Source organism: Anser anser, assembly GCF_964211835.1.
Source record: "Anser anser genome assembly, chromosome: 5".
NCBI classification, from domain to species: Eukaryota; Metazoa; Chordata; class Aves; order Anseriformes; family Anatidae; genus Anser; species Anser anser.
The window spans coordinates 5,921,660-5,949,258 of NC_139725.1; the positions used below are offsets into that span (position 1 = coordinate 5,921,660).

General features: G+C 39.3%; 2 protein-coding genes across 5 annotated transcripts in view; both read right to left on the reverse strand.

The window, feature by feature from the left end:
* Positions 1-5,884: 5,884 nt before the first annotated feature.
* RPS13 (ribosomal protein S13) lies at positions 5,885-9,537 on the reverse strand. The gene is made up of 6 exons (XM_083839618.1): positions 9,430-9,537; positions 9,220-9,268; positions 8,036-8,114; positions 7,130-7,299; positions 6,673-6,773; positions 5,885-5,963 (listed from the first exon to the last, which is right to left on the reverse strand). Exons 1-6 carry the CDS (start codon positions 9,450-9,452, stop codon positions 5,930-5,932), a joined length of 456 nt encoding a protein of 151 aa, XP_083695744.1. The 5' UTR covers positions 9,453-9,537; the 3' UTR covers positions 5,885-5,929.
* A 154-nt stretch (positions 9,538-9,691) lies between these two features.
* PIK3C2A (phosphatidylinositol-4-phosphate 3-kinase catalytic subunit type 2 alpha) overlaps positions 9,692-27,599 on the reverse strand; it is a 49,633-nt gene continuing 31,725 nt past the window's right edge. For all 4 annotated transcript variants that reach the window (XM_083839608.1, XM_083839611.1, XM_083839609.1 and 1 more), the window contains exons 14-33: positions 26,919-27,027; positions 26,029-26,171; positions 25,214-25,402; positions 24,678-24,771; positions 24,316-24,410; positions 23,818-23,998; positions 23,120-23,224; positions 22,063-22,155; positions 21,177-21,306; positions 19,567-19,703; positions 18,736-18,905; positions 17,802-17,958; positions 17,267-17,376; positions 16,245-16,452; positions 13,977-14,101; positions 13,434-13,551; positions 13,256-13,337; positions 12,741-12,850; positions 12,380-12,505; positions 9,692-11,858 (exon numbers count right to left, since the gene is read on the reverse strand). In XM_083839608.1, coding sequence (XP_083695734.1) covers positions 11,676-11,858; positions 12,380-12,505; positions 12,741-12,850; positions 13,256-13,337; positions 13,434-13,551; positions 13,977-14,101; positions 16,245-16,452; positions 17,267-17,376; positions 17,802-17,958; positions 18,736-18,905; positions 19,567-19,703; positions 21,177-21,306; positions 22,063-22,155; positions 23,120-23,224; positions 23,818-23,998; positions 24,316-24,410; positions 24,678-24,771; positions 25,214-25,402; positions 26,029-26,171; positions 26,919-27,027 — 2,665 coding nt within the window. In that variant the 3' untranslated portion in view covers positions 9,692-11,675. The remainder of the gene's footprint in view (positions 11,859-12,379; positions 12,506-12,740; positions 12,851-13,255; positions 13,338-13,433; positions 13,552-13,976; positions 14,102-16,244; positions 16,453-17,266; positions 17,377-17,801; positions 17,959-18,735; positions 18,906-19,566; positions 19,704-21,176; positions 21,307-22,062; positions 22,156-23,119; positions 23,225-23,817; positions 23,999-24,315; positions 24,411-24,677; positions 24,772-25,213; positions 25,403-26,028; positions 26,172-26,918; positions 27,028-27,599) is intronic.

Here is a 27,599-nt window from a genome sequence, read left to right on the forward strand (position 1 = left end):
ATTGCTAAAGAAAGTTACCAGGAATCACTACTGAAGTGAAGCCTAAGGACTTATCTGTAGGACGAGTTTGAGTTTTAAATTGAATACCCAATGCAGAAAATAAGTGTTACTATGTTAGCAGTTTCTGAAGAGTCATTAATTTATAGCCCTAGTTTTTCCAAGAATGTCAGAGCTGAGCAAGGTGGGGTGGACTTGAGTTCAAGGAAAAGATGCTACAATTTTTCCACTGTTAAAAAACCTAAAAACACAAGAAATACCACAAGGAAATATGTTAACAGCCTGAATTTCACCACAGCTTTCGGTGTGTCCCAGCATCCAATAGCGTATGTTATACTGAGAAATATGTTTCCATCCTCTTCCCTGCAAATCTCAAATGCCTTCACCATCAGAACTGATCCTCTGAGATTTGGATCCTCCCCAAGTTCATTTAACCTGATCAATTTTTAATGGCTGTCACTGGTTATTTCACCCAGTCAGTCAACAGCTTCTACAGTTCAAAACACCAGCCACCCTCTTCCCGCTCTGGCATAACACAGGGCTCAGGATCTACAGAAATTATTCATCTGCATCATAAAGAACTTGAAGGAGCTGTAAAAGAGATTGATCCCTGACAGCTGCACTAAACTTGAAAGCCCCTTCTTGGCTCTGAAGAAGGAGAATTCTGACCTGAAAAGGGGTCTTGAGCGAGCAGCCTCAAAGGGAATAAAATATCAGTCTGTAAAACCAGCACTCACTAGAAAACTCAGGTGATCTTTTAATGTAGGTACACCACTTGCCTCAGGCACAGCCAACATAATTACTTGCCACACTAGCTCCAGCTCGCAGGTTGATGTAACAGACCGTACCTCACCTCCTTTTGTCCTAAGTACTGAGCAAGCCCCCAGAACCACCAGAACTTCTACTCTAGTGACCACGTCCTGCAGGACAGTGCTACCATTTATCCTCACAGCCAGTACATACTGCTCTGCCGCTAACATTAACCTTTGTGCCGATGCAATGCTGGTTACTAACTCAGCACTGGTCAATGTCTTCACTGCGTACTACGGTGGCAGGAAAGAACTTGTGCTAGTCAGCAACACCGATCATTTTAAGGCTCACAGGTTTCTAACCAGAAGGAAAATTTATCCTAAAAGCAGGAGACGGTGGAGAGGAATGAGGGAAGACATGTATCCAACTGCAAGCATGTCTAGAAATCCTCGGGAAGCAAGGAAAGGACATTCACAGACATCCCATTTGTGCAGCGACCAGTGCTGAACCGTTTCCTGTTGCCAAGGTAGGAGCTCGACGAGGGACGTTACCAAGGCACGGCAGCGAATTGTCATGCAAATGATGCAGGCATTGAAGGGACTTCCCGGCAACAGAGCACGTTTTTTTCACCAGTTTGATCCTAGCACTGAAAATGAAACAAAACAACTGTGTGAACGTGAAGCAACATTGGTTTCAACCAGAACCACCAGCTACCCCAGAGCTGTGGGAGTACCAAACCTGCCTTTGGTGAATTCAGTAGGCCCTACTGCTCTTTATTTAAATGGGAACATAGAAAGAAATAGGCCCTTGAGTTTGGAGAAACACGTGCAGTGCTTTTTAACTACATTGTTTTTCATGAACTTAAGTGACACTGAAAACAGTGGCAGAAAGTAACACACAACCCTTCACACAGAAAAATCAGAACATACGTTTCACCCACATTGTGCTATTTGGGATTAACTCACACGCAGTGATTTTGAGTTGAAAGCTCTAAAAGTCTCACAGGCAGAAACTGAAACACTTTAAAAGGTGTTTTCAAGAAAAAGTAGAACATACACTTGCAGCCATACATTTACAAACTTTTTTTTTCTTGTAACAATTGCATTATAGCTTGGATGATACTATTTTTTTTTGCCCTTTTCAGGTTCAGAAATCTATTTCCAGCAGTGGTAATGACTTACCAGAATAATTGGTATTGAATTTTCCTTACTTGAAACAAATTATTACAAGAAGAGTTGCTTAGTTTTCACAGAAGTACTTGTAAACAGAACTATTGATTAGAAAAAGTGACAGAGGTAAGGAATTTTTGGTTTTTTTTTGCATCCACAGGGAAACTAGTCACAAAATCCTCAATGAGGAGCAAATATTTAGCTCTGAGGGAGTCCTCTGGACATGACCAAATCAAAGCTTTCTCTTAAGTTCCTGTCAGGGTTAATCTTTCCCCATCCCTAACAGTTACCTCCCAATCTCTCTCTAAAAACAAACATAGAATTTGCGTGTGGCAATCATTATTTTAACAATAGGAATAAAGACTCACCTTTCTGGACTTACCATTTCAGGACAAACTACAGAATTATCAGGGCAAACACAGAGAACGCATAGAAACTTGGAACAATGAAAAGAAAGGCAAAGGCTGAGGCCAAAGAAAGGCAACGGAAGGAAGAGCTTCGTGCCCACCAGAAGAAAAATGAAATGGCTGGCTATCTGAGTGGAAAAAACAACCTATATATATATATCCCAAACAACTCCCTTGTCCCTGTGTCTGTGCCGTGTCCAGAGGAGAACTTCAGAACAGAAGGAAAACCATCCGTTCCCTCCTTAACTCATGGGAATGGCAAATAATGCCAGTTACCAGCAGCTCTGCAAGAGGGCAGGGTGCCTCAGCAGCCAAGCTTCAAAAGCAGTTGCTTACGAGCCAAACGAAAGCAGCCTCTGCCATAAACCCCACAGCCCGGCAGCTGTGTTTCTCCTAAGGACAGGCCTCACGGCACTGGAGAGGCAAAGGCAGCAGGGCAAGCCGTGTGCCAAGGTCCACAAGAACAGAGTGCTCCTTTCTGAGGCATGTCCTGCCATGACACAGGAAAAACCTCACACAGGAATAGGAAAGAAAACCATAATCACTCAGATCTCTAATGGCTGGGAGAGCGAAAAGACAGCAGGAGACAAAGAACAGTGGAGATTCAGCTAAGCTGCCAGGCATGAGGCTGAAACAAACGCAGCTTGTGAAACTCAAGCCAAGACAAAGAAACCATGAAGGCAAGAGATTTTTTGACAGGAGGAAGCAAGAAAGCAGCGTTGCCCAAAGCCCACAGAACACCCCAGACTGCTGGGCAGGAGTAGGCCAGAGAGGTACCTGGAGGTAACCGTGGGACAGAGATGGCTTGTTGCGTTTCATCTGCATTTATTCCTACTATTACATCCCTCCATCCAAGGGAAATGATAGTACCTTCACCCAGAGGGGCAGGAAAGGCTCCACCATTCTCCCAAGCAGCCATGACCTGTGTGACGTCCAGCTGACGTTGGCAGCTGGAGCACAAGTCCTGAGCTGCCTGGGACAGTCCCGCTGCTTGGCTGGCTGGTAGGACACTACCTGAACGAGTTTCACCATCACCCAGGCGCAGTCCTGTCCCACAGCCCCCCAGATCAAACTTACCTCGCATTTCCACAGCAACAGGTTCCCCTGGCCTCGGGCTCCTCTCTCCAGAGGCACGCTGTAGGACCGCATCCTCCCAACGCCAAATTCTGGAGGCAGCAAACGTGGTGTACCTTTCTGTCCTCAGGAGTACCTTCGACACCTGGATTTGATCTTACTGCAGGACCAGGATCTGTCCCTTTATAACTTCGCTCTCGACATCACAGTACAGCATTTACCCAGTACTCCCCCTCTCCTCTGTTCCTGGGAGGCACACCCCACCACTGCAAGCCACCCCTGCCATTCCCTTTTCTTTCTGGCACGGTCAGAAACGTTCAGCACCACTGGAAACGCAAGGTGACACCAGAGCACAGAGCAACTTGCCCTCAGCCACTCCAGCAAGCCGGGGCCACTCATGCTGAAAAGGACACAGCTCAGAACATGCAGAGACCAAAATATTGCAGTAGCATGAAATATAAGTTGCGTAAGCTTCAGTACTACTGTGCTCAAAGCCATTATATCACTTGGCACTGCATATATTTACATCACTATTAAATATATCCACCGGTGTGGACAGACTGTTTGCCTTCACGCTTGATCCCTAGGTGGCACTGTTCATAATACCAAACTTTTTAAAACTGGTGTTTCAAAGTGCCATCTGCTGGTACTCGAATTATTTACACAGAGCTGGTTCAGAGAAATGGCTACTGAAAGTGACTGCAGAGTTCTCATGGAGTTAGCTGTACCTCAACCCCAAAGACCCATAGCACTTTTTTATTTTTTTTTTGCTATTCTCATAGTTTATTGCAACTACATCCCAAAACACTTAATAGATAAATACAAGAGCCTGGCAGGCAGACACCAGGAGCACTGAAGGAAAACCACTGGCAAAGACTCTTAGGAAAAGCTGTTGCTACACTAATAGGATCTGGCAACCATTTATACTTGAACTTGTGTAGGGTTGCCTACTTTCAAGCTCCGCAAGAGCTACCCTTATGCTGTCTTGTAGTGAAAAATGACACTTTGTGCACTGTCAGCTCTGCCTCCTCTTTCATTTCTGAAACAATACGTAAGCAAAAATTCACACTTGTAAACACCTGGCTGAAAGCTTAAGGACTTTTTTTAAATGCTGGCCATTACAGCTAACGAACAGCAAGAAAAAGACTGACCCATATTGCCACGTCAGCTGCAAGCAGAGAGAAATCTCTTCTTCAGCTCACCAATTTCTAGTTACGCAGAAGTAACAGCAGGTATCTTGACAGAGCGTGGAAGCTGGCAATCTAACTTTAAGATGGACCAGACAGCAGCGCTTCGTAGAGTTCAGCTGGAGTGCAATGCTCTTCTTTTAAAACTGTCTTAATCCCAAATGCTATATTTAGTTTCATGATCAGAGTACAGGAAACCTGTCTTTCTGCAAAACTGGAGCCTGGTGCCTTTTTGATCCATTTCTTACGGCTAAGCAAGCAGTTACTACACTTTAAAAAAAACATTAGGCCTATTTTAAATTTACTTAAATGCCTTTTAATGCAGCAAAAGTTAAGTAGCGCACCAATATTTAAGAAGTACTGGTCACAACAGCTCAGTAAAACCTCCAATTAAAATTTTATCTTACAAAAGACACAAAAGCCTGTCGTCTGCATTTTAGCAGAAAGATGACTCCTTGGGTCACAACTACTTCGAACCTGGAGGCACAACTTCAGTAACAGTGACTGTAGCCCAGCCACTGCCCTTTGGGTTTAGGGGAACTGCCTCAGCAAAGACATGGCATCTGAGGAGCGCTAAACGGTTCTATTTACCCAAACCTCAAAGATGATTCTTAGAATTACTTACAAATGACACCAACAGTTACCCAGAACATCCGTTGACCTATGGCAAGTGCTACTACAGAGGGAAGCAACAGGAGCCCCAGGACCAGGAAGATGCATTTCAAAAAGGAGTTCCTGCTGGCATCCACAGGGCAAGGAGTCCTGAAACGGTTTGTGCAGGTGTGCAGACATGCACACAGAGGCATGCTCTTTCCCTCAGCTGTCAGGAACTGTTTCAGATCCATTTAAGCTTTCTGCACCCGTTCTTCAAGAGGAATGGATCCACATTAACCTACGATGATCCCATCTACCTTTCCAGTTTTGTTTCCCTCCGTCACCCCCAATTCTTTCCTCTCCACCTTTAAGTTTCCAATTTTTCCTCCTGCCTTTGTTTTCTTCCCCAGTTCTTCCTGCAGGACACACACAGGAATGGCACCATATTAAGAAAATGCACTTGCTGTGAACGACTAGGTTACTTGTCTAACTTGAATCTACCAGATCAAAAATCAAGTTCTAGCAGTCACACACTCTACGGCTAATCCAGACCAGCAACAGCCACTACCCAGATGTGCAAATGTAGGATGGCAACGTGGAAACCACCACCACACTTGTGCTTCAGTCCGAGAACCGCCCGTTTACATCTAGCTTCCTGACACTGACCCATGTTTGTAAGACACCAACCACTTAGAGACAGCACAAACGTAGTCAATGGGAATTTATTCTTTCAGTAAGTCATAGCCAGCTCTTATGCGACCAGGGCAGAAGCTGTCGATGATTCACTAAAAAGAGAGAGAAAAATAGAAAGAGGGGGAGAGAGAGAGAGAAATATTAATTGCAGGGACAATTATTACAAACCAGTTGCCAAAAACCACTACTTCAGTTCAAAGCTTTACCCACCAGTCCTGAGCTTAATCACAACTCTTAAAATTCTATATAGGATAAAAACAGACTTCACCCTTCCTTTTAAAATACAAATAGACAACAGAACTAAACCCTGTTCAAAAACCTGGCTGGCTGCACTTCAGCCTTTTCAGAAAGAAAAGTTCTGCGACTAAGACTTCTACAGGAATTCTGCAACGTTGGCTACTTTTTTCCTAGAGAAATGACAACTACAAATGACTATCAATTGTCACCACAGCTACTGAGCCATTTCTCAACAGATTTTCAGACTAACACAAACTATAAAAGTATCTCAGTAAGAACAGAGTGCGCTTTGTGTAAAGTGTTAGAAAAATTGTCTAGTACACAGTGGCTTCACTCATTGAGACAACTCTCCTTTTCCAAGTGTTGTAGCAGTCATTTTACCCAGCAATGAGCTCCATGAATTTACCAGTTAATAAATATGAAAATATCTGTTCTTTGCAAGCTGGTTTACCTGTATGTCTGATCACAAATGCACTCTTGATCCTTCTAACAAAGGACCCAGCATATTGCTTACTAGACCTAGAAGACTGCAGTGAAAACAATAACCTAAAATATAGGACTTACTACTTCCAATTGGGCGGCAGTACTCTCTTCGTTTTGTAGTAGCGAGCCAGACGATGGATTCTGCTTTCAATCAGAATCAGGCGGAACTTGGCATCTTTATCCTATAAAATAACATTGCATTACAACCAGGATCTACTTTGACTTCTAGGCAACGTACATTTCAGATGAGCTCTAGTAAAGTCAAATATCCAAAGCTACTGCTGCAAAATCCATACTCCCACCGTCTAAGTCCGATGCGTATGGTAAGTTCATAAACCCCTCCTTAACATGATACTGAAAAATCAGAAAATGTGAGAGTTGATAGTGATACAAAACAAGGCATAGGACAGCACAGGGGCTCTCCCCAGGTGCCTAGGATTGGTTGCATAAAGTTTTAGAATCTATTCTAAGAAGTTATAAGGGAACTACTGTATTATTTGAAAAAACAAGTGGAGTTCCTATTTTGATTAGCACTCACCTTTCTGTTTCTCTCAAGATGCTTGCGAACAGCAACAGCTTTCTTGATCAAGTGATAAAGATCCTCTGGAAGGTCTGGGGCCAGTCCCTTTGATTTAAGGATTCTCAAAATTTTGTTGCCAGTAACAAAGCGAACCTGGGCAACACCGTGAGAATCCCTCAGGATCACACCTGAAACAAACATTTACATACTGCACTGAAGAGAAAAACCTTACACAAACAGATGTTATTACTTTAAGGTCCATTTCACCAGACATCCAAAAAAAAAAGTTCTCTCTAAATATTGGTTAAACTCTTCTGGTAGAAACCATGAACAGCAGTAGACAGTAAGTGAGCAAAATACTATTCACAGAAGCTGAAATACTATCAGAGAGCATGTTAGAGGCAACTGACCCACCCATCACATACAGGCAGGTAATACAGTAAGTGCTACAACACTACATGGAGATCTTCAGCAGAACTTGTTAAAGCTAGGTATACAAACACCCTTTGCTCTGGGGGTAACAAAGACTTCAGGGACTACTTCGGAATTAAAGTAAGCGTGTTCTATTAGAACATTCTGCTCAGGAGCTCCAAGCTAAAAGTTAACAGTAAAGTCAAAACAGGAACTGGTAAACTGGAGAAACTAAGCTTCCCAATAGCACACACTAGTACTCTTAAAGAGAGGTTCTAAAATTAAAGACACCTCACAATTTCTGACTGAAAAAATACCTACTTCATCAAATATGCTTCTTGCAAGAAAGAGACACACTGCATACTTCCAGTGGTATCCACATAGTGAATACATACACACCACAGAAAACCTGTGTTTTCTTAATATATTTAACACAAGTTGAGGTAATTATTACATTTTCACGGTCAGAAAGATGTGTTTTGCCTACATTCCGGTGTTATTCATGAACCTTACCAATTTGTGAGGGAGTCAGGCCTTTTTTTGCAAGCTTGTAGATCTGCTCCTTCACGTCATCAGAAGTAAGTTTCAGCCACTGAAGAAAATTACAAAACAAAACAAACAACAACTGATGAACACTGATTAGTACAAAGGCACAGACTAACTATGAAAGCCTATGATACGTGATGGAAATAGCTGTTTTGTAATGTTTGAGAAAACAGTTGAGAAGTTATACTTTTAATGATACAGAAACTTATTTAGATTCTGTGAATCCATAGTGCTAGTCAAAATGGTGGAGAAAGTCAGACGTGAATGAAGAAAGACTGTTTAAAATACCCCATGCAGCCTCCAAACAGCTGTTTTATCATTAGCTGCCAGACTTAACACATGAAAACAAATTTATAGAAAAAATCACTGCCACTGGGAAGGAACTTTTTAACTGGGCCTTTGACAGAAAGGCAAAGCTGAGAACCATTTAGCCATCCATTCCCTGCTACACTACCTACAGAGATTAGTGGAAGTCAGACTCGAAGTACACAAATTAATTGAAAATGAAAGAACTTGATCTCTATCCAGATAGAACTGTGTCTTTTCTATTATTTTATGCATTAAATTGTGCTAATGGAGTCACTGCTCTGTGGTTATCAGAGGAAGAACACCAACAAACTGGGTAATCCCAACTCCTTCCACAAGCTACAACAGCTCCCAAGAGTTTTTCTTCCCCCCTCCCCTCCCTTTTTTACACTGTTAAGTTATAAAAATAGAAATGGTTAAAGACTTATTTGGAAATGCTCTGTTGATTACAATTTAGAAAACAAATAAAACCCACAGGGTTCTTCGCAAGCATAGCATTTGAGCATCCCAATCATTATCCAAATGCTTTAAGCAATGTTAGTATACTTCACATAGCTTCACGATATTTTATTTTCAGTTATATTCCTGTGCTTTAGCTTCCCGGTTCTGATGAGCTATTTTTCAGTGTATGGTTTTCTATACGCACCACAAACTGATCTTTCTGTCAGCAAACAGATCCCCCAGACCAGTCTTGGAAAACAAGGTGAGTTAAGCAGCTGCTGGCTTAGTGCTTTAGTAAGCCTTAATTTTAAGTGAAAACCCCCCGAACAAACAGAAGGCACGCCGGAGTTCCTCAAGCTTGTACTACGAGCGACAGATCGGCGCTGCACAAGCAGGCTCCTTACCGTGGGCACGCTGCGGCGGTAGGGCAGCGCTGACTGGGACAGGCCCTTCCTGCGGGAGGAAGCACAGCACACGCTCAGCGCCGGCCGGCAGCACCGGGCGCTCCCCGGGGGGCCGCAGCCGGGCCCGCCGCGTTCCCTCCCGTCCCCCCGTCCCTCCTCGTCCCCCCTCGCCGCCCCGCAGCGCGCCCCCGGCCCGGCCCGGCCCCGCACCCGGGAGCGTGCATGCGACCCATGATGGCGGCGGCGGAAAAGAAGGGAGCGGCGCGAGGGGACGGCGCTTCCCGCCCGCCTGCCGCCGGAAGCCGCCTCAGCGCCCGGCCGCTGGCCAATCGGCGGCGGCGCGGCCGCGAGCAGCGCCCCGCCCGCTGAGGGGCCCCCTGAGGGCCGCCGGGGTCCGGTGCGTCAGGGCGAGCGCTAGCAGCGACGCGGCGTCACGCGTTTCTCACCAGTGACCACACGACCATCAAAACCGTTTTAAAATTATTTCAGTTTATTCGTATTTTGTGCTGTAAGACACTGTGCTTCAATAGCGAACTGCGAAAAAGGCAGTACATATTGCTTTCGTTTTATTTCACAACGGAACGTTTCACAAAAACAGTAGTCTACTTTCCTGTGTTTAAGTGACTTGTGATTCTAGTGATGGAATGGAGTAAGTCTCAAAAGCATCAAGTGAGCAGGAAATATATCTAGTCAGTTACATAGAATACTATTTACAGGCTATGTACTAAATGAAGAATATGCAGAAGATACTTAATAAAACTGGGATTTGGGAGTTGTTAGTGTCCATTAGCATCAACCCAGTTTCTAACATTCAAGATATTCTTAGCTTTTTAATTGCAATAATTCCTAAGAGATTGGACCATAACTATTTTAGGCACCAAGAGATTCAAGTTTACTTCTTGCTTCTGTACTGAAGGGAGATTGGTCAGTAGCAGGGGAATAAAATCAGATTCTGAACAAGCTTTTTAGTGTTGGGTAGGCAGAGGACGTTCCTGTATTGAGTTTTTATTCATCGTTGTAAATTTTACTTCTAGTCATACTCAGCGCTGAGAGTCTGTCACCCTTTCTCAAACACGCTTCGACATTTACCATTAAAGTGTGAAACTTAACCCTATCGCTTTGTCTAGACAGAACATAATCACCCTAAACACCGAGTAAGGTGAGTAAAAACACTATACCTGTAGTGCAGAAACTACCTAATTAAGTAACCAGTGGTATTAACAGGAGACAGTAAGTCGTATTTGTACTCCACTATCACAGTATATTTCAAATCTAGTGCTGCTTGAAATTTTTATATTTTTTTTTTAAGTGGAATTACTGTTGCTGTCAAATGGAAAAAGAAAAAAGTGCAACCAAATTCCTCGCTCAAAAAGTTCTGTTAATGCCACTTATTTCTGGCCTGCAAATATCCAGCAGTTGTGCTTTTTACGTAGAGGCCATCATTTACACGGATGTACAGGTAAGTAACGTAGGTGCAAGTGCCACTTCGATTTAGTGTCCAAATCTGTTATACATTTAATCACTGCTGTTATTTAAGTTCTAGAATTTTTGCAATGTTGTAAAACACTGATAACCTGGATGCATTTCCTACGGCATCACATTCAGACAGTCTTCACTGGCATTGGAGATCATGGGTAGAAGATGGGGTACAAAATTTTAGGTTGCACTGGAGATCAGCATAAGCGATTTTATCTGTAATTAACACATCTCAGGAAAAGACTTCTACTAGAATCTGCAAGTTATCAAATATGAGAACGTTACCCCTCTTTAAGGAGCAGAAAGTTAACGTGTATACATATTTAAATACCAGGAATGAGGTAAAAGAGAAGCATTTGAATTATAAGGCACCATTATTTACAACTTCCATTATTGGCACTCGCTCCAATAAATCTTTGAGAAGCATGCATCTGGAAACAAATGCAATGCTAAAGAATTTTTCCAGCCCTTCAACCTTAATTTCTACAGGCGTGTGTGAAGCCACAGAAATTTTACCCGTCACTGCTTCTGTGATGTTTAGTTAATAGCATGAGTGTAATCCTAAAAGTACATAGTTTCTTTGATATCCTCCAGCATTATGCCATGAATGACATAAAACGGATTACAAAAAAAATTATAAAGCAAAAATGCATTATATCCCCAAGCCTAACGATTAAGTTATGGTTTAACCAGCCAGCATGGTCAAACTGTTCATCTTACTGTTGTGGATGGTTTAAAAACACCTTCCTTTACCTGCAGCTCTTAAGAAAGACTTGTAATAATGCTTTGATAACATTGCATAAAAATAATCCAGCAATGGATTTCTAGAAATCCTTCAAATTAGGCTTCACGAAGGTTGGTCCAACATGTCTGTTGAAATGCAGAGGTTCTTATTTTAAGATGTACAAGTTATTTTCAAGTAGGAAGATGCACAAAGCACAAGTGAATACATCTGTTCTTACTCAGGTGTTGGAAAAAGTTCATAGATAGGGTACAGCAGTTAGTCGATACCAGTTAACAGTCTCCTTGCTTAAGTTGAAGTCCTTTAGAGAGAGTGTAATTCCACCCAGGAAGAAGTTCTCTCGTAATGATTCCGCACTGAGCACACTTAACTGAAGTTCTCTCTGTTTCAGAGTCTCCATGCTATATCCACTGTACACAAGCTGGAAGGTAAGAAGTCAAGAATTTTTTGGTTATCCAAATGAAATTACACGGATCACTCCTTTTTTCTGACTGCCTAGCCACTGATACTTTAACTGCACATTATGACCATGCAGTACGTCTGTTTCTCAGAGACTAGGCTGAAGCACATGCAGATTTTGTTTTGTGCTCTTAAGCGTTTAAGAGGACCAGTGTTTTCAGATGCAAGTACTTTTTACACACCAAGAGTTCTGAATTAATTCTTTTCCTCATCCTGAATCAATGAATCGGGGGTGGGAGACAATGTTTAATTTTAAGATCCCTTTACTTCTCTCCATCACTCCTCAAAGTCAGAGTCAGAAATTTCATTTGTAACAGTACATTTACCTATTCTGATTTTTTTATTTTTTAAACAGGGCAAAGTTTTGAAACAAGTTCCTTTTAAATTCATATATCTTTACAGATTTATTTAGACGTTATTTTAATTACTGCTTAGAATAAAAGACTGTAACTACAGGGAGATGTCACATAAATTTTAACTTGCCATTTCATTGAAAGTTGGATTTCTCGTCTTCCGGGAGATTTTGGTTTTGCGTTTGGATGTTTTGTGCGTGTCTGGCAATAAGTATGTTTTCACATACGGATTTGGATCTGCACCATCTTCTGTAACCTACAGTCCAAAACCAAGTCAAGTTAGAAAATTAAGTAGTGCATGCCCATTTGATTATTTTCAAATTGCTAGTCTTAGCCATCAACCTAACCAAAACCAGCAGCTGATTTAGGTTAGCGGTTGGAGAATTTGTAGGAAGAGATACACTTCCATCATCTCTACATCAATCCAATTCAAGAAGGTAATTGACAAAATAGAAAGGTTTTTGGCAGGGAGCTCATCTCCTCTTACTTACCAGATCTTTAATGTGCATCACCATGATAAACAGAGTGCTGTTTCTATATGATATGGATAGCTTCACTTCTCCTCCCACTTTGCCTGAGGTAGGACTTGATGGACTTGCATCTGAGAAAAAATATATAATTATTTCCTTTGTAATATTTGTATATCATCATCAGTACTACACTAATTATTTACAGGCAAAAAAAAAGAAAGGACATTTTTTAAAAGATTTTTGCCTTCTCTTGTAAGAACCAACCTGGAAGTTTAGAGTAAGAACTTAAATAATTTATTCAAGTCACAAGCAAACCTAAGTGATGACACATACTGTTGCAATTTTTGGTATGCTTTTTCATTTCCTAGTAACTGTACGCAAGCACATCTGTAAAGAAGGAATGCTATACAAAATCTCAAAGAGGGAAAACTGCAGTTAATTTTAAAAGATTCCTTATAAAACACATGAAAAAGGTGTCATTCTACATTCACCCAATTTATAAGTATCACACCTCCTGCCCTGAAAATAGTACCTACCTGTAGATCTGGCTATTCCATCTATTCCTTCCACTTTGTCATCACGAAGCAGTGGATGGAAAAATGTATAGACAAGATCACACTAGATTTGGAAGAAATGTTACATATTAGATTAAATGATAATGAGCATTAAAATTTGAAAACCTTCATTGGATTTGCTCAAGTTACTTGAACTCACTTCTGACACCTCTGAAGAACTGTTCATCAGACTCTGTATGTAGCTGTTGAGCTCGACTTTTCTTTTAGCAGCTACATCTTTTATGTGTGTTCTTCCCAGAACCATCTTGTTAGGAAAGCTGTAAGGGGAGAACAATATAAAGGTTTTAGTTAATTTCCTTGAAGTTAGTGCAGTAAAAATGTCATTGCAATTTCCATCCTGAAGCATTAACATCCCTTTTTACAGTGAGTGGAGGTACGGCATGCTAATAGGCAATGATGTTTTAAAAAGGTAAAGAAACGTTTATAGGTAACTGTTACAAATGATATATCACAAACTAAAGATACCGTGTTGGTCCTCTGGCTCTCCTCCATAATACTTCAAGATGACAATTTTCTCCCTTAATCGCCATCTCTGAGGTCTACTTAGCTTGAAATGGAGGCAAAACTGCTGAGAAGCGATCTTTAACTCCACCCAGTTGGAATCATTTTTTGCTGCATTATATTATTAGCAGTGCATTATATTTTGCTCATTATAACAGTGATGAGTGAGTGAGGAACATACCCTGGTAACTTCCAAAGAGGAAAGAGAATGCCAAGTTTGTTGTGGAGCTCCTGGAACTCATCAAATGTTCGGAAAACAAATGTTGGCTCAGCTTGCCCTTCTCTCAAAACTCTCACTACATATATCTGTCAAAAATACAGAAAAAAGAGACAGTAGTAGTAATGTTATAGAACTGACTTTGTGTGACCGTATTTTAACAATTAACTCCTCCTACTACGGTCATCTTTCTCCTGCATGTTTCCCAGTAACGCTGTTTGAATTTTAAAGTTAGAATTATTAATAGCCCTACTGTAATGCAAAGTAACATTACATGATTTTCCCATAATGTAGGTCCACATCTGACAGTGGGATAAAAGTAGTTAAAGCTAAGTTGTCAGCATTCCCACTTCTAAGCCTCATTCTAAGTTCATAGAGTATAGCAGGTGAACAAACTTTTAATAGATCAGTGCAAGACTTTATCTAGCCACATACCTGCGCAGCCAGTACTACTGTGAAAATTTACAGGTGCAGACTATGGAGGAACCTAATGGCTTCTTCCTCCCCAGTCTAATTCTCTACGATTCTAATGGATTCAACTTTTTAAATATGCTGGACAGATGTAAATGTACTGCATTATATAAAAGGAACTTCAAAAAAAAATACTGGTGATACATCCCTAGGATGCCGTTATTCATGTCATTATAAAAGGGAAATGGAAGTTGAAAAACTGCACGGAAAATTAAGTTCAGTGGATTCAATTTATGGGCAAAGAAGTTAGAGATTTTTTTTGTTTGTTTGTTTTTTTGTTGTTTTTTTTTTTTAACAGAAGCAGATCACATCACCTTAGCAATTTCCTGGAAAATAAAAGGCTGCCTTGGCTTAGATCAGGAGTACTCAAATACATTAATAATACAGTGATTCACTGCAAAGCTTTTCTTCGACTCTGGAATTATTTATCTTTACTCTAACTTACCTACGTGGTGTCTAGGAGATTAAGTCATTCACAGCAAAGGCAACTTGGAAACAGATACACGTTACCATATTAGCATAGCACTTTTAAAATCAACTTGAGGAAAAAGTAACTTGGGCTAAACTAGTCTAGGCCAGCAAACAGCCATAGTGAAATAACGATAATAAGGAAGGAAATAACATTGTTGCACATCTTCATAGGGATATGATTATCCATAAAAGTCTTAAAGTGTAAGCCAGGTCTATCAAAATCCCAAATTGTATTGTTTGCTGTTACTTCTGCCCTTTACGCTTTTTTCTGGATACTTTTCAAGGTGCGTCTTCATTTTGAAGAACATTCTTAGATGTCAAAAATACCAATCTCTACTTTAGCAACCAAGTTGTGGGTTTAGCCTGGCCAGCAGCTAAGCAGTCACACAGCTGCTTGCTCACTCCCACACTCCAACTCTCAGAACAGGGGAGAGAATAAAAGCCAAGTAAGAAGACTCAAAGTTGAGACAAAAAGACAGTCCTTGGGGTGGAAAGGCAGGAGGTGATGCAAATGCAATTTCTCACCACCTCCCATATGCAGACCCATACCCAGTCAGTCTCCAAGCAACAGCCACCTTGGAAGATGGTTTCCCACCCACTTCTTCTCCCACCCCCCAGCCCCTCTTCTTCCCTTTTATTTTTTAAGCCAAGCATGATATGCCAGGGTATGGAACATCTCTGGTCAGTTCCAGTCAGCTGCTGTGTCCCCTCCCAACTCCTCGCCCACCTAAAGCCCACTCACTGCAGGAGGCAGCTGCGGAACGGGGTAAAAAGAGAAAGGCTTGGCAATGGACAACTGCTGTTTGGCAACAGCCAAACCAACGGCCGTAAATCCAGAACAGCACCAAATGGGCTCCCGTGAAGAAAGTTAACTCCATCCCGGTCAGACCCAGTACAGCTCTGCTCTTCTTCAGGAAGCAAGCAAGCAGGCCCATTCCCAGTAAGATCTAGATTTCAGTGGTGGGTTTTGGTTTTACTTCACCCACAGTGGGGCTCAGTTGGGTGTGCACATGTCCAGGCTCCCCTTATAGTCTATGCGGTCAGAATTCAGAAAATTTTTAAGCTCATCCTTATCTGTCATCCGTGCATAATTCAACATGTAAGGCTGTATTTACTTAATATCTGACAATAAAGGAAACCTAGCTGTCTATCTCAAAGGTAGCTACTGAAGGCTAAACCAGGCAAGTCACACCTGGACTAACTCTTTGTGACTATGTACTGAACTTAGAGCAAGACAGAGAACGGATCTCGTTGAAAGAAAATGCGTGGAAAGGGATTCTACATACTCACATAATGTTTATCTGGATTATATCTCTTCTGATATGTAAACACAGACACTTGTTTGATTCGGCCATCTTGTTTCAGAGAATATGTCTTAGCAGAAAATGAAAGGATGGGTTCATCATTAGATGGTAGACCTGAGAAACGCAGCTGAGCCAAGTTATGAATGAAAAAATTAAACTTTGTGGCAACGCTTCCTAGACTGGATTCAATCAACCTACGGAAGAAAAAAGTAACTTCAAATACTAGAGCGCATTTCAGAACACAAAAATTGTTCTGTCAATCAGACAAATTTTAAGTCTTTAAGAAAAATAAAAAACCAAGTTATTAATGACAGAGAAACAGAGTTTTTAAACTAAAATTGACCGATGAGCTATATAAATAGCACCACACAAGCATTTAACAGGAGATTCTGTATTCGAACTTTGGAACTGGTTGTTATCCAAGAAGCAACAGTTTTCCAGAGTTAGTAACAAAAAAAATTTAAAAAATTACATGCATACTATTGCAGTCTGTCCCCCCCCCATATATTTAAAATGCGTTACAATAACACATTTTGTAACACATAGCAACAACTCAGTTACACTATATGCACACACCCACCTGCTATATTGGAGTGTCATCCTTCCCTCCCCAGCATACTAAAGCACTTTTTGGAAAGCTGCTTTACACTGCATGCATTTCAAGGATACCAACACATACACTGCTATTAAGGAACTTGGATGCATTCAAAATGCAAGTCTCAAACAGCAGAATAGAATTGCTTGCTCTCACTCTTCCAAACCATTCTTTTGCATGAGGTTACTTTTAAAGGCGAAGTATCTTAGCACAAGCATTAATCATATATGAAACTGGTCTTACTTATGCAGTTTACTGGTTCACTGATTGGTATTCTGCGATTGTACAATGCAACTAACTCAACTTCTACAGATATGCTTGTGAACGTCCTTAGTAAATTTTCACCAAAGCAGGAAGCTCCCATCAGAAGAATGATGCTGGTGGTTATTTTAGTTCTTTCACTTATCCAGTACCTTGTAAAGAAAATGGTAGCTTCTGCATCTGTTGTTTGGGGCTGAAGAGCATCCTGGACATACTTCAAGTCCTGAATACCACTTAGTTCTGGTAATCCAGAAGAAAGCATCTGTAGGAAATTACATTTGCAGTTTTAATGTAATAAACATTCTTATGTGGAAATAATTAAAACTCTTAGACCTTCAAACTTAAGTGAAGCTGCAATAAATTGCTGAATGCTAACAGATATAGCCAAATAATTGCTTCCAATCAGCATTTATTCCCTTGTCTTACCTCTGCTGACTTAAAAGCACCTAACAGAGCTTTGCAGTGTAATTTATGGTATTTTTGAAGTTTTACATTCTCAGGAAATAGGTAGGTAGTTAAAAAGGAGCCTAAAAAAATTCACCACATAAAACCTTCCCCAAAAGTACATCTGATATTTCTGGCTTCTAAAGACATGCAAGAGTTCCGGCACCATAAAAAGCTTAGAATGTAATATGAGCCAACATTACAGATCTATCAAGTTTCAATTGAATTTAATACAATGCTTACCAGGGAAAGTAGGTTAAGGAAGAGGTTTGCGTGTTTCCTTATCGAATTGTAAGCTTGACAACAGAGATCCACAAACAATTGAAAGCGAATAGTCGGTTTTTCACCACCGTTAATGACATAGGCCATATCTGATGTTAGCACAAAAGGAGCCCGATCCCTGTCCAAAAAGCACAGAATTTCTATGTTGATTATAAGGTCTATTCACTTTGTCACGTGCTTCCCTCCACTCCCAGGTATTCGTATCAAATAATCCATTAATACCACATTACTTTTCTAGTTTGGGATCAGCTGCTTACTGCCATCTTTGATTCCCAACACATTAACACGGCACCGGACCTACAGATTGCCCAGAGCAATGCTTAGAAGCCAGGTTACCTTACAGTGCCTTTCGTCCCTCATTTCTAGAAGCCATAACACACTGATAAAAATGCAGCGAATAAATGGTCACCTGAACTTCTCTGTCCTGATGACATAAACCATCTTCCCCAATGCAGAGGAGTAGTAAAGACAAACTTGCTGCTCGCTCTTGTCTCTAACGTTGGCATTCACTACTGTTTTATAAGCCAGTGACTGTTTTCATTTGTTTCACACTCAGAGGTATTTGGATTATGTAACATTTCTGGCACTCAATTATTCATTCATTGATAAAATTTACATAATAAGCATTTTATTTGAAAGATACACCTATGTGCTTTGGCTTAAAATAGTTCTAGAGATATAACATGGAAACAGAAAGCTGGAGACTTTACGGAATGAATTCTATACAAACAAGTTTGAATGCATTCTGGAAACTTAGTGGTTAAAGTGGAAGATATTGGCTTCTAACTGAGAACATCACTCATCAGGAATTTAAATGTTAATGCTTATAATGCCTATAAATATATACTTTAAAAAAATCACTTCATTCTCTACATTGCTTAGCTACAGAAAATACCTTTTAAAGCTACCAAACATTTGTGCGTGACCCAAAAATTTTCCAAAGTCGATGTGAAACATATGCCCTGTGTTTCGAAGCATTATGTTATCATTGTGGCGGTCACAAATTCCCAACACATAAGTAGCTACACAGCATCCTGCACAAGAATAAATGAAGTTTTCTGAAGCCTGGGAAGGAGAGAGAAAAAAAAAAAGTCAATTGAGAACAAGTGTCAATGGGAAAAACAGCATTCATACATTCAATAGTCAATCTTGACAAGGGTAAAATTCAAGTCAGACAAGCCAGATCCTAAAATTCCTTTTCGAGTGTTCTTTGCAAAAATCTTTAGAAATCACACTCTCCAGCAAGTTTTGTTTTTTTTTTTTTTTTAATAAATACAAGAGAAAGGAGGAGTTGAAGACAAATCACAAGATGTAAGAAGTAAGCAAACAGTGAAAAGGGTACAAGAGATTTACTTTCTAATGTGTTGTAACAGCATCATAGCCAATAGAAAACGTTTTACTTTTGGCATCCTATGTCCCAAGAAGCACTGCTCCTAAACCACAATGAAGAGAGCTACCATTCCTTTCTATCTTAAAGTTTAATTTTTTTCTATATCCAATAACCCCCCTCCGAAGTGAATCCTGAGAATTCATCTGACTCATTTGTAGTTAATCCCCTGTACATAAGGAATTTTCATTTACTCTTTCTGAAAAATAGGGAAAAAAAATAAGTTTCCTGGAAATTGCAAACGAGAATTTCAATGGAAGATGTAGAGTAAGAATTACATTCTTTAAAATGGTATTTATCCCTTTTGAAAGATCTTCAAAGGAACAATGAAAAGGTTACCTTTTCATATTCTTCCTCTGTAGGATTATACTTCCGCAACCATTCTGCCAGAGGTTTGTCTTTAAAAGAACCCGTCACCCCATATTCCACTTGAATTTTCCTAAGAGTTTCTGAAGCAGGAACGAGTTCTACCATGCCTTCGTATAAAATAGAACAAAATATATTTATTATCTCCTTAAGTTGCATTGTGTTTTCACTATTTGGTAGAAAGTCTCTTAACAGTGATGAATTTTATAATTTCAGATTTGCTTCTTTCAAAATTGACTCCTACTTAAAAAGACTTATTACAAGGCACGCCATGAAGCATGTGTAGAGATCCAAGTTAGGCTTGCTTTACTACAATTAGTTTTGGATGCTACGATGCACATAGAAATTGTTCTCTGAAAGCATTACTGTGTAATTTACTTTCTACTACATAAACTAGTATTGGTCTATAACTGTAAAACATTTTGATACTGACATTCCTCACAGACACAATGTAACAACTTCTAATGGCTGTTGAGTGTTGAAATAGACCAGACTCTTGTTTCAGAAATAAGGCAGAGTGGGATTTACATGTGGCCTTATTTTGGAGATACCATTTACTAAAAATATTTGTATAGCTAGATCATAAAAGGAAAACACTGACGTGAGTAAAAGAATTTTACTTCTATCCTGGTGAGAGCTACTACAGGCAAATCTGCGATTTACATCTTTTTTATTTTTCACTTTAATCCTTCACATGCTTTAGGAATACTAATATGAGCAGCAACAAAAATGTAACATGCTATGCCATCAATTCATTGCTTAAAGTAGGAAGAAATGTCATCTGTTTCTTGAAAAAACAAAGTCTTACATAAATCGAACCTTTTTGCTTAGTTTTGCAAACCTGAATTTCCATCATCTTTATTTATTTGGGAGTTTTCATCATGCTGTTCTAAGGACTGGCTGAAAAAATAAGTTTCTACACATGCTCTTAAAGATATGTGTTTCCTATTGGCTACCTCTAGAGAATTAGCAACTAAACTAGCAAAAAGCGCGTTCAGGGTGCGAGGCAATCTTAAAGTTCTGTGATTTAAGTTTCAAACCTAAAAGCCTCACATTCCCAAGGAACTTTGAGAAGCATATCACATTAATTCTAGGAGGGCTGGAAAATGGACGCAGTGTTTCAATACTCCCTGACTCAACTTCAGCAGATTCCAAATACCTTATAATGTCAGTTTGGACTTGAATACGTTCTTTCACCATAACTAAATTTCAGAATCAGGACTGCCAAGGCACCATTAGTTTCCTGTGTTGCAGTACGAACATCAGAAGCCTTAAGCTTTTATTGTTACATTTATGCATTTGTACCACAGTTCATCAACAGCAGAATGCATAAACCTCAGGACTCAAGAGAAGAAACAAATTTAAATGCAACTCAGCCACCAGGGAATTCCAAACAATTCAACTTTCTATACTTTTGAATATGGAAGTTCCTCGTAAAGAAGGCCTTTGGCTTTCCACTGTTTCTTGAGCCTGCCTTTGAGTAGAAATTTTCTCTATGAGCATGACAAAAAGTTGGGGGGGGGAGAGGTGGAGAGCAGGAGGGAAGACACCAACTGGATTATAAACAGCATCTGGTTTTGCACCTCGATCTTTTCCAGTTGAGAGACATTTGAAGATAACCATCCGTAGATCTAGTCCCTCCTGCAGCCAGATCTTATCCATAATCTTAATCATTTGTAAAGCCAACATATCTTGTCGCAGATCTTCTCCAACCTTAAATGGAAAAATAAATGTTAACTGGAGACATAAAATGCTTTCAGCAAAACTAAGTTTCAGATTTTAATTGCTTTACATTTCTAGTAAGGGATGCATTATGCTACTTATTTCCTCACAGCTACGAATTTAATAAGAGAAACTACACATACCATTTTCACATGCAGTAGACTGACTTTCAGATCGTACCACTTGTTCAAATGTTGGTTAACTTTTGAAATTGTAATATTTAGAGAAATTTTACAAAAACACTACAGCGTTTCTTATTCCTTTTTATCATTAAAGCTTTACGACCTCTCTGAGAAGATGCTAGGTAATAGCTGTTCCAAGGAAAACTGTACTTGTCCTTAAAAGAGCGCATTAACTCCAAGCACTACCTGTTATCCCATGCAGCTTTAGAAAGGTCATAGCAGTTATGTCAGATGTGCATATCATCTGTGAAAAACATACTCTCCTGACTAACAGGGAAGTTCTATGGATACTTTCAAGATTCTGAGGTGTTCATTTACATGGTGTCATGCCAGCACTAAGGTGGGAGTTTCCAGTTTTACAATTATAAAAATTAGCTGTTTAGTGAAAATTAACCTTTTTCAGACATCCGTTCCTAATTGTTAAGCTGAAGGGATGGTTTCTAGATGCACAGGAGGAAACTCACAAAGTAACTAAGCTTACTGATCTACAGTAAATTTAATCGCTGTTCCAGTGGTATCCATTATCATTTAACATTTTTCTCTCCACCACACACATAAGGCCTACCTTAAACATCACATTAATTTCTTCTCCCAGAGGGTCTGCATTTATCAGTGCAACTTTCAGTGGTACTGCATTGGAGCTGAAGAAAGAACATGCCTACAAGTAGATTTAGTGTTAATACTCGAAAAGGACTACTCCCGCTAGCCCAGAAAATAGGACATTCTGACAACAAGCACGTATGACACACAATGTGCATATTCAGACTTTTAACGTTGCAATTGTGGTGAATATGTGCTTCTTTTGAATAAAGAGCTCTTCGGCTGATACTCGTTTAGTTCTTGTATGAAAGCGAACAGTGCAAAACAGTAATGGTTTATACATTTTGAAAAGTGAGTAAAATATGAATAAATATTTTATCAGCAACTATTTTAAATTTTAATTATAAAAGACAGTTATTTGTATCTCTTGCTATATTCTGTTATCTGCTTTCAAGTACATACCTGTGGTTTAATTAGTAGATATAATAGAGAAGGAAAGCAAAAGAACTCTCTACATAGGAATAAATCCAGCGTTAGAGACCTTTAGGTTCCTAGTCACGCACAATGTGATAAACAAGGTTGTCAGAGCGGATATTGCCAAACCTTGCAGAGTTCTGGAGAAAATTACCTGCTTCTCCTACACTATCATTTGTTGGATCTTCATAATGAAATAACGCTATTGTTTGCCTCCCTTGATTTAGTACATCTCTTGGACATAACCAGTAACAGGTATCTGTTCACTTTTCTGTTTTGATTACCACTGCAAACAAGATATTTTTCATGTACTTTATTTCTCTCCTTTACTACAGCCAGAATTGCTGGTCTCAAAGCAGACAGGGTCTGAAGACGTAATAAACTACTACTTTTTCCTTTTTAAATAAAAGTACCTTCACTTGGTTTTATACAAGGATAACTTTAGTCTTTTCTTAGCTAATTTTACTCCCTCCTTCAATCTATATTTTTAATTAAAACCCTCCCCAACTAGTGCAAAGAGCTTTCAAGAACTCGATTTTCCAATTAGTAAAAGCTTTGCCTATGTGTAATTGTGACAAAAAGGTTTTAAAACTATGAATGTGCTGTACCTTAATATTTAGTTCTTTTGCCACAAGACTGGGATTGAGAGGCAAACGGCATTTGTTCTTCAAGAAAAATGACTGCACACGTTCCATACCACTTTGTAAAGCAGCCTGCAGACACAAAAAAAAAAGTTCAGCTGATATTCTACTAACTGGAGCATCTACAGGAAACTTCTGGACAAAGTTATATCTGAAATACACCATAACCAATGTTTTAACTCCTCAGTGTCAAAGGAATACCAAATATAAGTTCTAACTATTGTTTTGGCTATTAAAAAAATGCATATGCTTAGCAGTACAATACTAATATCCCTTTTTGTTAAAGTTTTCTGACTGAATCAGATAATAGCATCCCACTCTATCAAACTGTAAACTTACATTCTTATCATATAGATATCCCATTCTTTTGCAGAAGGGGATCACTCTTCAACAGTAATAGCTTTAAATCTAAATCCTGCTTACTGTATACAGAAAGCATCCCGCTTCCTTACCTTATCACCTCACACAAATCCATGCTGCAGTTGACAACAAATTTGACAAAGACATTGACTTCTTTAAGTCATTAGCTTGCTACAATGCAGAGCAACAGATTCATAGTCTTCCTATATATATATCATTTGATTGAACTTAGACTAAAAAGGTAATTGAGTGGATTGCTTTGAAGGTAATCTTCTTAAAGAATATTAAAAATTTAATCTACACACCTGTCGACCTGATACACCTGTTTGCTTGACTTTTTCTGCTACCATTCCAAAAAGCTGAACCAGTCTGGTCTGCTTCTCCAGCTCTTCCCTCAACCCTTTTCCACAGACTGAAAGAAAGGCTCCAAGAATTTGCTCATATCTTACACCAAACTTTGAATCATAGAGCGTATCCTTAAGAAGCCTGAAATAACAGATTTAAATTAAATTTTCATCAAGGAAATACTGTGAACAATGCAATAGTCAAACAGAGAAATATTTTAGCGAATAGGTATTTTTTATATACACGCATATATAATCAGTATCTTGATTTAAAAGGCAAGAAGTTTGCGCCTCATAGAAGCACTGTGTTTCTTCATGGAAAAAAGCAGGATGTAGATTTTGTCTCCTCTTCATCTGATGTAACTTTGTTATGAACTGTGCTATTAAGACAGCATTTTTTTCCGGAAATAGTAATCTTATAATTATCATATGTGAACAATGGAACAGAGAACATCTTACCAGTAAAGGTAGTGTGCTATTCGGATACTTCCCAATGCCCGTGCCAAAAGAAATTGGACAAGAGCACTGTCCAGGTAAGTTTCATACTTCAATGCCTAAATGCAAAGAAAATGAAATAAATGGGATATAGATTTACTTCTAGATGAAGACAGATTTTATGACTGGCACACTGATAGAACCACTACAAATCCAGAGGACAGTCACAGAGCAACTACCTACTTAAATTGTTTTCCACCCTATGCAATAATTAAGGTTATTAAGTATAGAGGTATGCAATTGCATTTCCATGACTACTAGTCAGGGACTCCTTCAGATTTTCAAGAGCAAAAAATTCAAACTTCAGCGTAAACAGTAAATCTTACCTGCACAAATTGAGGGAGGAAATCTGTTAATTCATCATCACTTAATGTCTCTATCCAATTCATAGCTGTATTTCGCACTTCCTGATCAGCAAACCTAGAAAGTCATCACAAATCCACATTAAGTTTGTTCTGTTTGTGTAGGACTTACTTCCTTTTTTAAGATTAGCTAGATAGAAAAGAATCAATATAAAGTCTGTAACAGCTCGATAAAGGACCTACAGGTTTCAGATGCTTCAAAGGCATTACGTAAGACACAAACACATGTGTTTAAGACAAGCATACCGACCTCTCAAAATTTCAGTCTTGATAGCTTTGCTATATACCTTGCTTTCTGTTACAAATTACATTTCAGAATCCTAACCGTAACTGTTAGTCTTTGACTACATGACTTGGTTAAGCCTGTCGGAATAAAGTTAGGTATGAGAAATTTTATTTATTATTTATTATTATTTATTTTTATTTATTTATTTAGCTTATCTTCTACTGAAGAAAAGTCATTTGTCTGACACACACAAAACTTTACTTTGTTTTCTTACTTTGAATCAAGTAGTTCCAGTGCAGCTAAGGGTGATAAAGGAGGCCACTGCTGAAGTAATGAATATATTTCTGGAAGACTTGCCCAGTCCCAGTGAGGGGCACTGGCCAGTATTTTTGGTAAGCTATTAGTATGAGTATGACAATAATGTCTCTTCTCCCATAAAAATTCTTTATCTTCTTTTGACAGCCTGCAGACAAAAGCATTTTAGTTTATAACGCAAGTTACAGAACATCACCCACATATCCCCAGTGCTACTGGTCACAGTATACGTACAGATAACCTTGCACACAAAATAGAATGACATGTAAAATGGCTATTTCCTCCATAAAAATCTATAACAGGTGCAAAACAAGACTCAAATGTTATGGAAACAGTTGTTCAAAGTTATAAATTTCAGAGGACAAGAATAGGTTTTAGTGTAATCTGAAATAAACCAAAATGTTCGTGCTAGTTCAGTGCAGATGACTAGGATAGCCTGCCAGAAATGCTTTCATGGCATATGAACTGCTGAAATTGTCACTGCTCCTTGTAACTGAAGAAATATCAAGCAGGAATAGGCATATACAGCAGCCAGGCAGAGTAGCAGTTTTCTAACAGGAGAATATTATGGCACTGGCCAGAGAAAACACAAGTGAATTTATTAAGTCAGCACCATTATTTTGCAGGTTTCATACAATCTCGTTTAAATCTCCACAGGTCTTCAAAATATACTAGAAGCACATTAAAGAAGCTTAAGCATCAATTAATATTCCACACCCTAGATGTACAATTGTCATGTACAAAGCGATCATAGCTACAAAGAGGTGAACATACCCAATGGTGTTATCCTTAGAGAGAATGGCGAGGAGACGTTCTCTCAGTGGTTTTTCCAATGTTTCTATGGAATGTTGCACAGTAGTCTTTGCAGCCTGAGGAATTTTATATTCAATATCAAAAGCATGGGATGGAAAGTCAACCTAAAAAAAAAAAGTTCTTAAGAACAGTGCAGAAAGCTCCCCTTTCCAGCAGCATCAAGTGTTTAGGCATCTGAATTCTTTAGTTCTACACATGTAACAGTTTTCAGGTATTGCTTCCAGAATATTGCCTGCCCCCATCTCAATTATTCCACAGAATTGTGGTCCTTAACTGTATGACAACTGTGGTGTTGTACAAACCAGTAGTCGGAGTACTCCTCTGAAGTGAAATGAGGATGCTTAGAGCTTCGCGTAAACACAGAACTATTAAAAAACATACCCAGTGGTATCAATCAAACCATCAACTCTAACCATATTTTGGGAGTTCTAAGCCATGCCTAACAAAGTACCTTCCCTTGGGACCAAAATTTGGACACTGAATTGAGAATGAGAGGCACTCATGTTCTATGAAGAAACTGGAATTGCTATTACTTGGATCTAGACAACTCCCCTTTCAGCACACATTTCTACAGATTGCTTTTCAAAGGTTTTCTCTCCCAGTACTGATAGCACGTATTATTAAGGCATTTCCAATGTCTCCAATTTCAACATAGTGATTCTATATCTGAGTTGTATACATTTAATGCAGCTTTCTATCCCTTGCCCGTAAAGGATAGTAATCGCTATTCTATGCTGGCTTTCATATATGAAAAGATTTACACTCTCCCTAGAACAATCTATTACCACTCTTGTATGAGTTAGTCACAACATTCACACAAAATGTAGTCAGGTCAGAAGCATATATATAACCTGCAATACTATTCTTTCCATATTTCCTTTCTTACTGGCCATCCCTGATGCGTGATTTGGATGCGATGAGGTCCAGAGTTGCAAGAGCTTTGTCCCACAAGTTAGCAATCTGAGAGGAAAAGCATGTACAGGTATTAGTGTCAAAATCTGTTTACTTCAACGGAGTATTAGTTATTAAAATAACATCAGCTTAAAAAAGGGGATCACGTCCATCAAGCGTCACTTCCATTTTTTCCTTTCACTGGACATGTTTTATGTTTTAAGTCCCTTAGAATGCTTGAACCTGCATACATCTGTTATTGAAAAAGGCAGAGGAAAAATTCGGTGCTGACATGGTCGACCCCGCTAAATGAAGCGTTCTCAACTTCTTAAAGAAAAAACAAATACTTTTGCCACTGAGGAATAAACTAAACACAAGAACCTCCTTACCCTCTCAGAAGAAAGATATAAGCATATGAATATTACAGAAATTATCACTTCCCTGGACTTTCCACATTACTAGGTTCTCCTAGGGCATATCAGGTGACATTGATATTTGCCAATTTATTTCCAATGTTAGTAGTTTCCAACTGTAATGAGGCACAACTAAGGTATTTCATAAATCAAGAAGCATTGTAATCCTAAGCACAGCAGACTTCTGTCCATCTTTAAAAATGAAAATAACATCTCTCAAAAGACCGC

What these genes read in the sequence shown, in the direction of transcription:
- RPS13 (XM_083839618.1), bottom strand. Translation starts at nt 9,452, where the DNA reads ATGGGTCGCATGCACGCTCCCGG. An exon ending in ATCTTGAGAGAAACAGAAAG is followed by an intron (nt 6,774 to 7,129) that starts GTGAGTGCTAAT and finishes GTTATTTTATAG; the next exon opens with GATAAAGATGCCAAGTTCCG. An exon ending in CTGCCGCCCAATTGGAAGTA is followed by an intron (nt 5,964 to 6,672) that starts GTAAGTCCTATA and finishes CTCTCTTTTTAG; the next exon opens with TGAATCATCGACAGCTTCTG.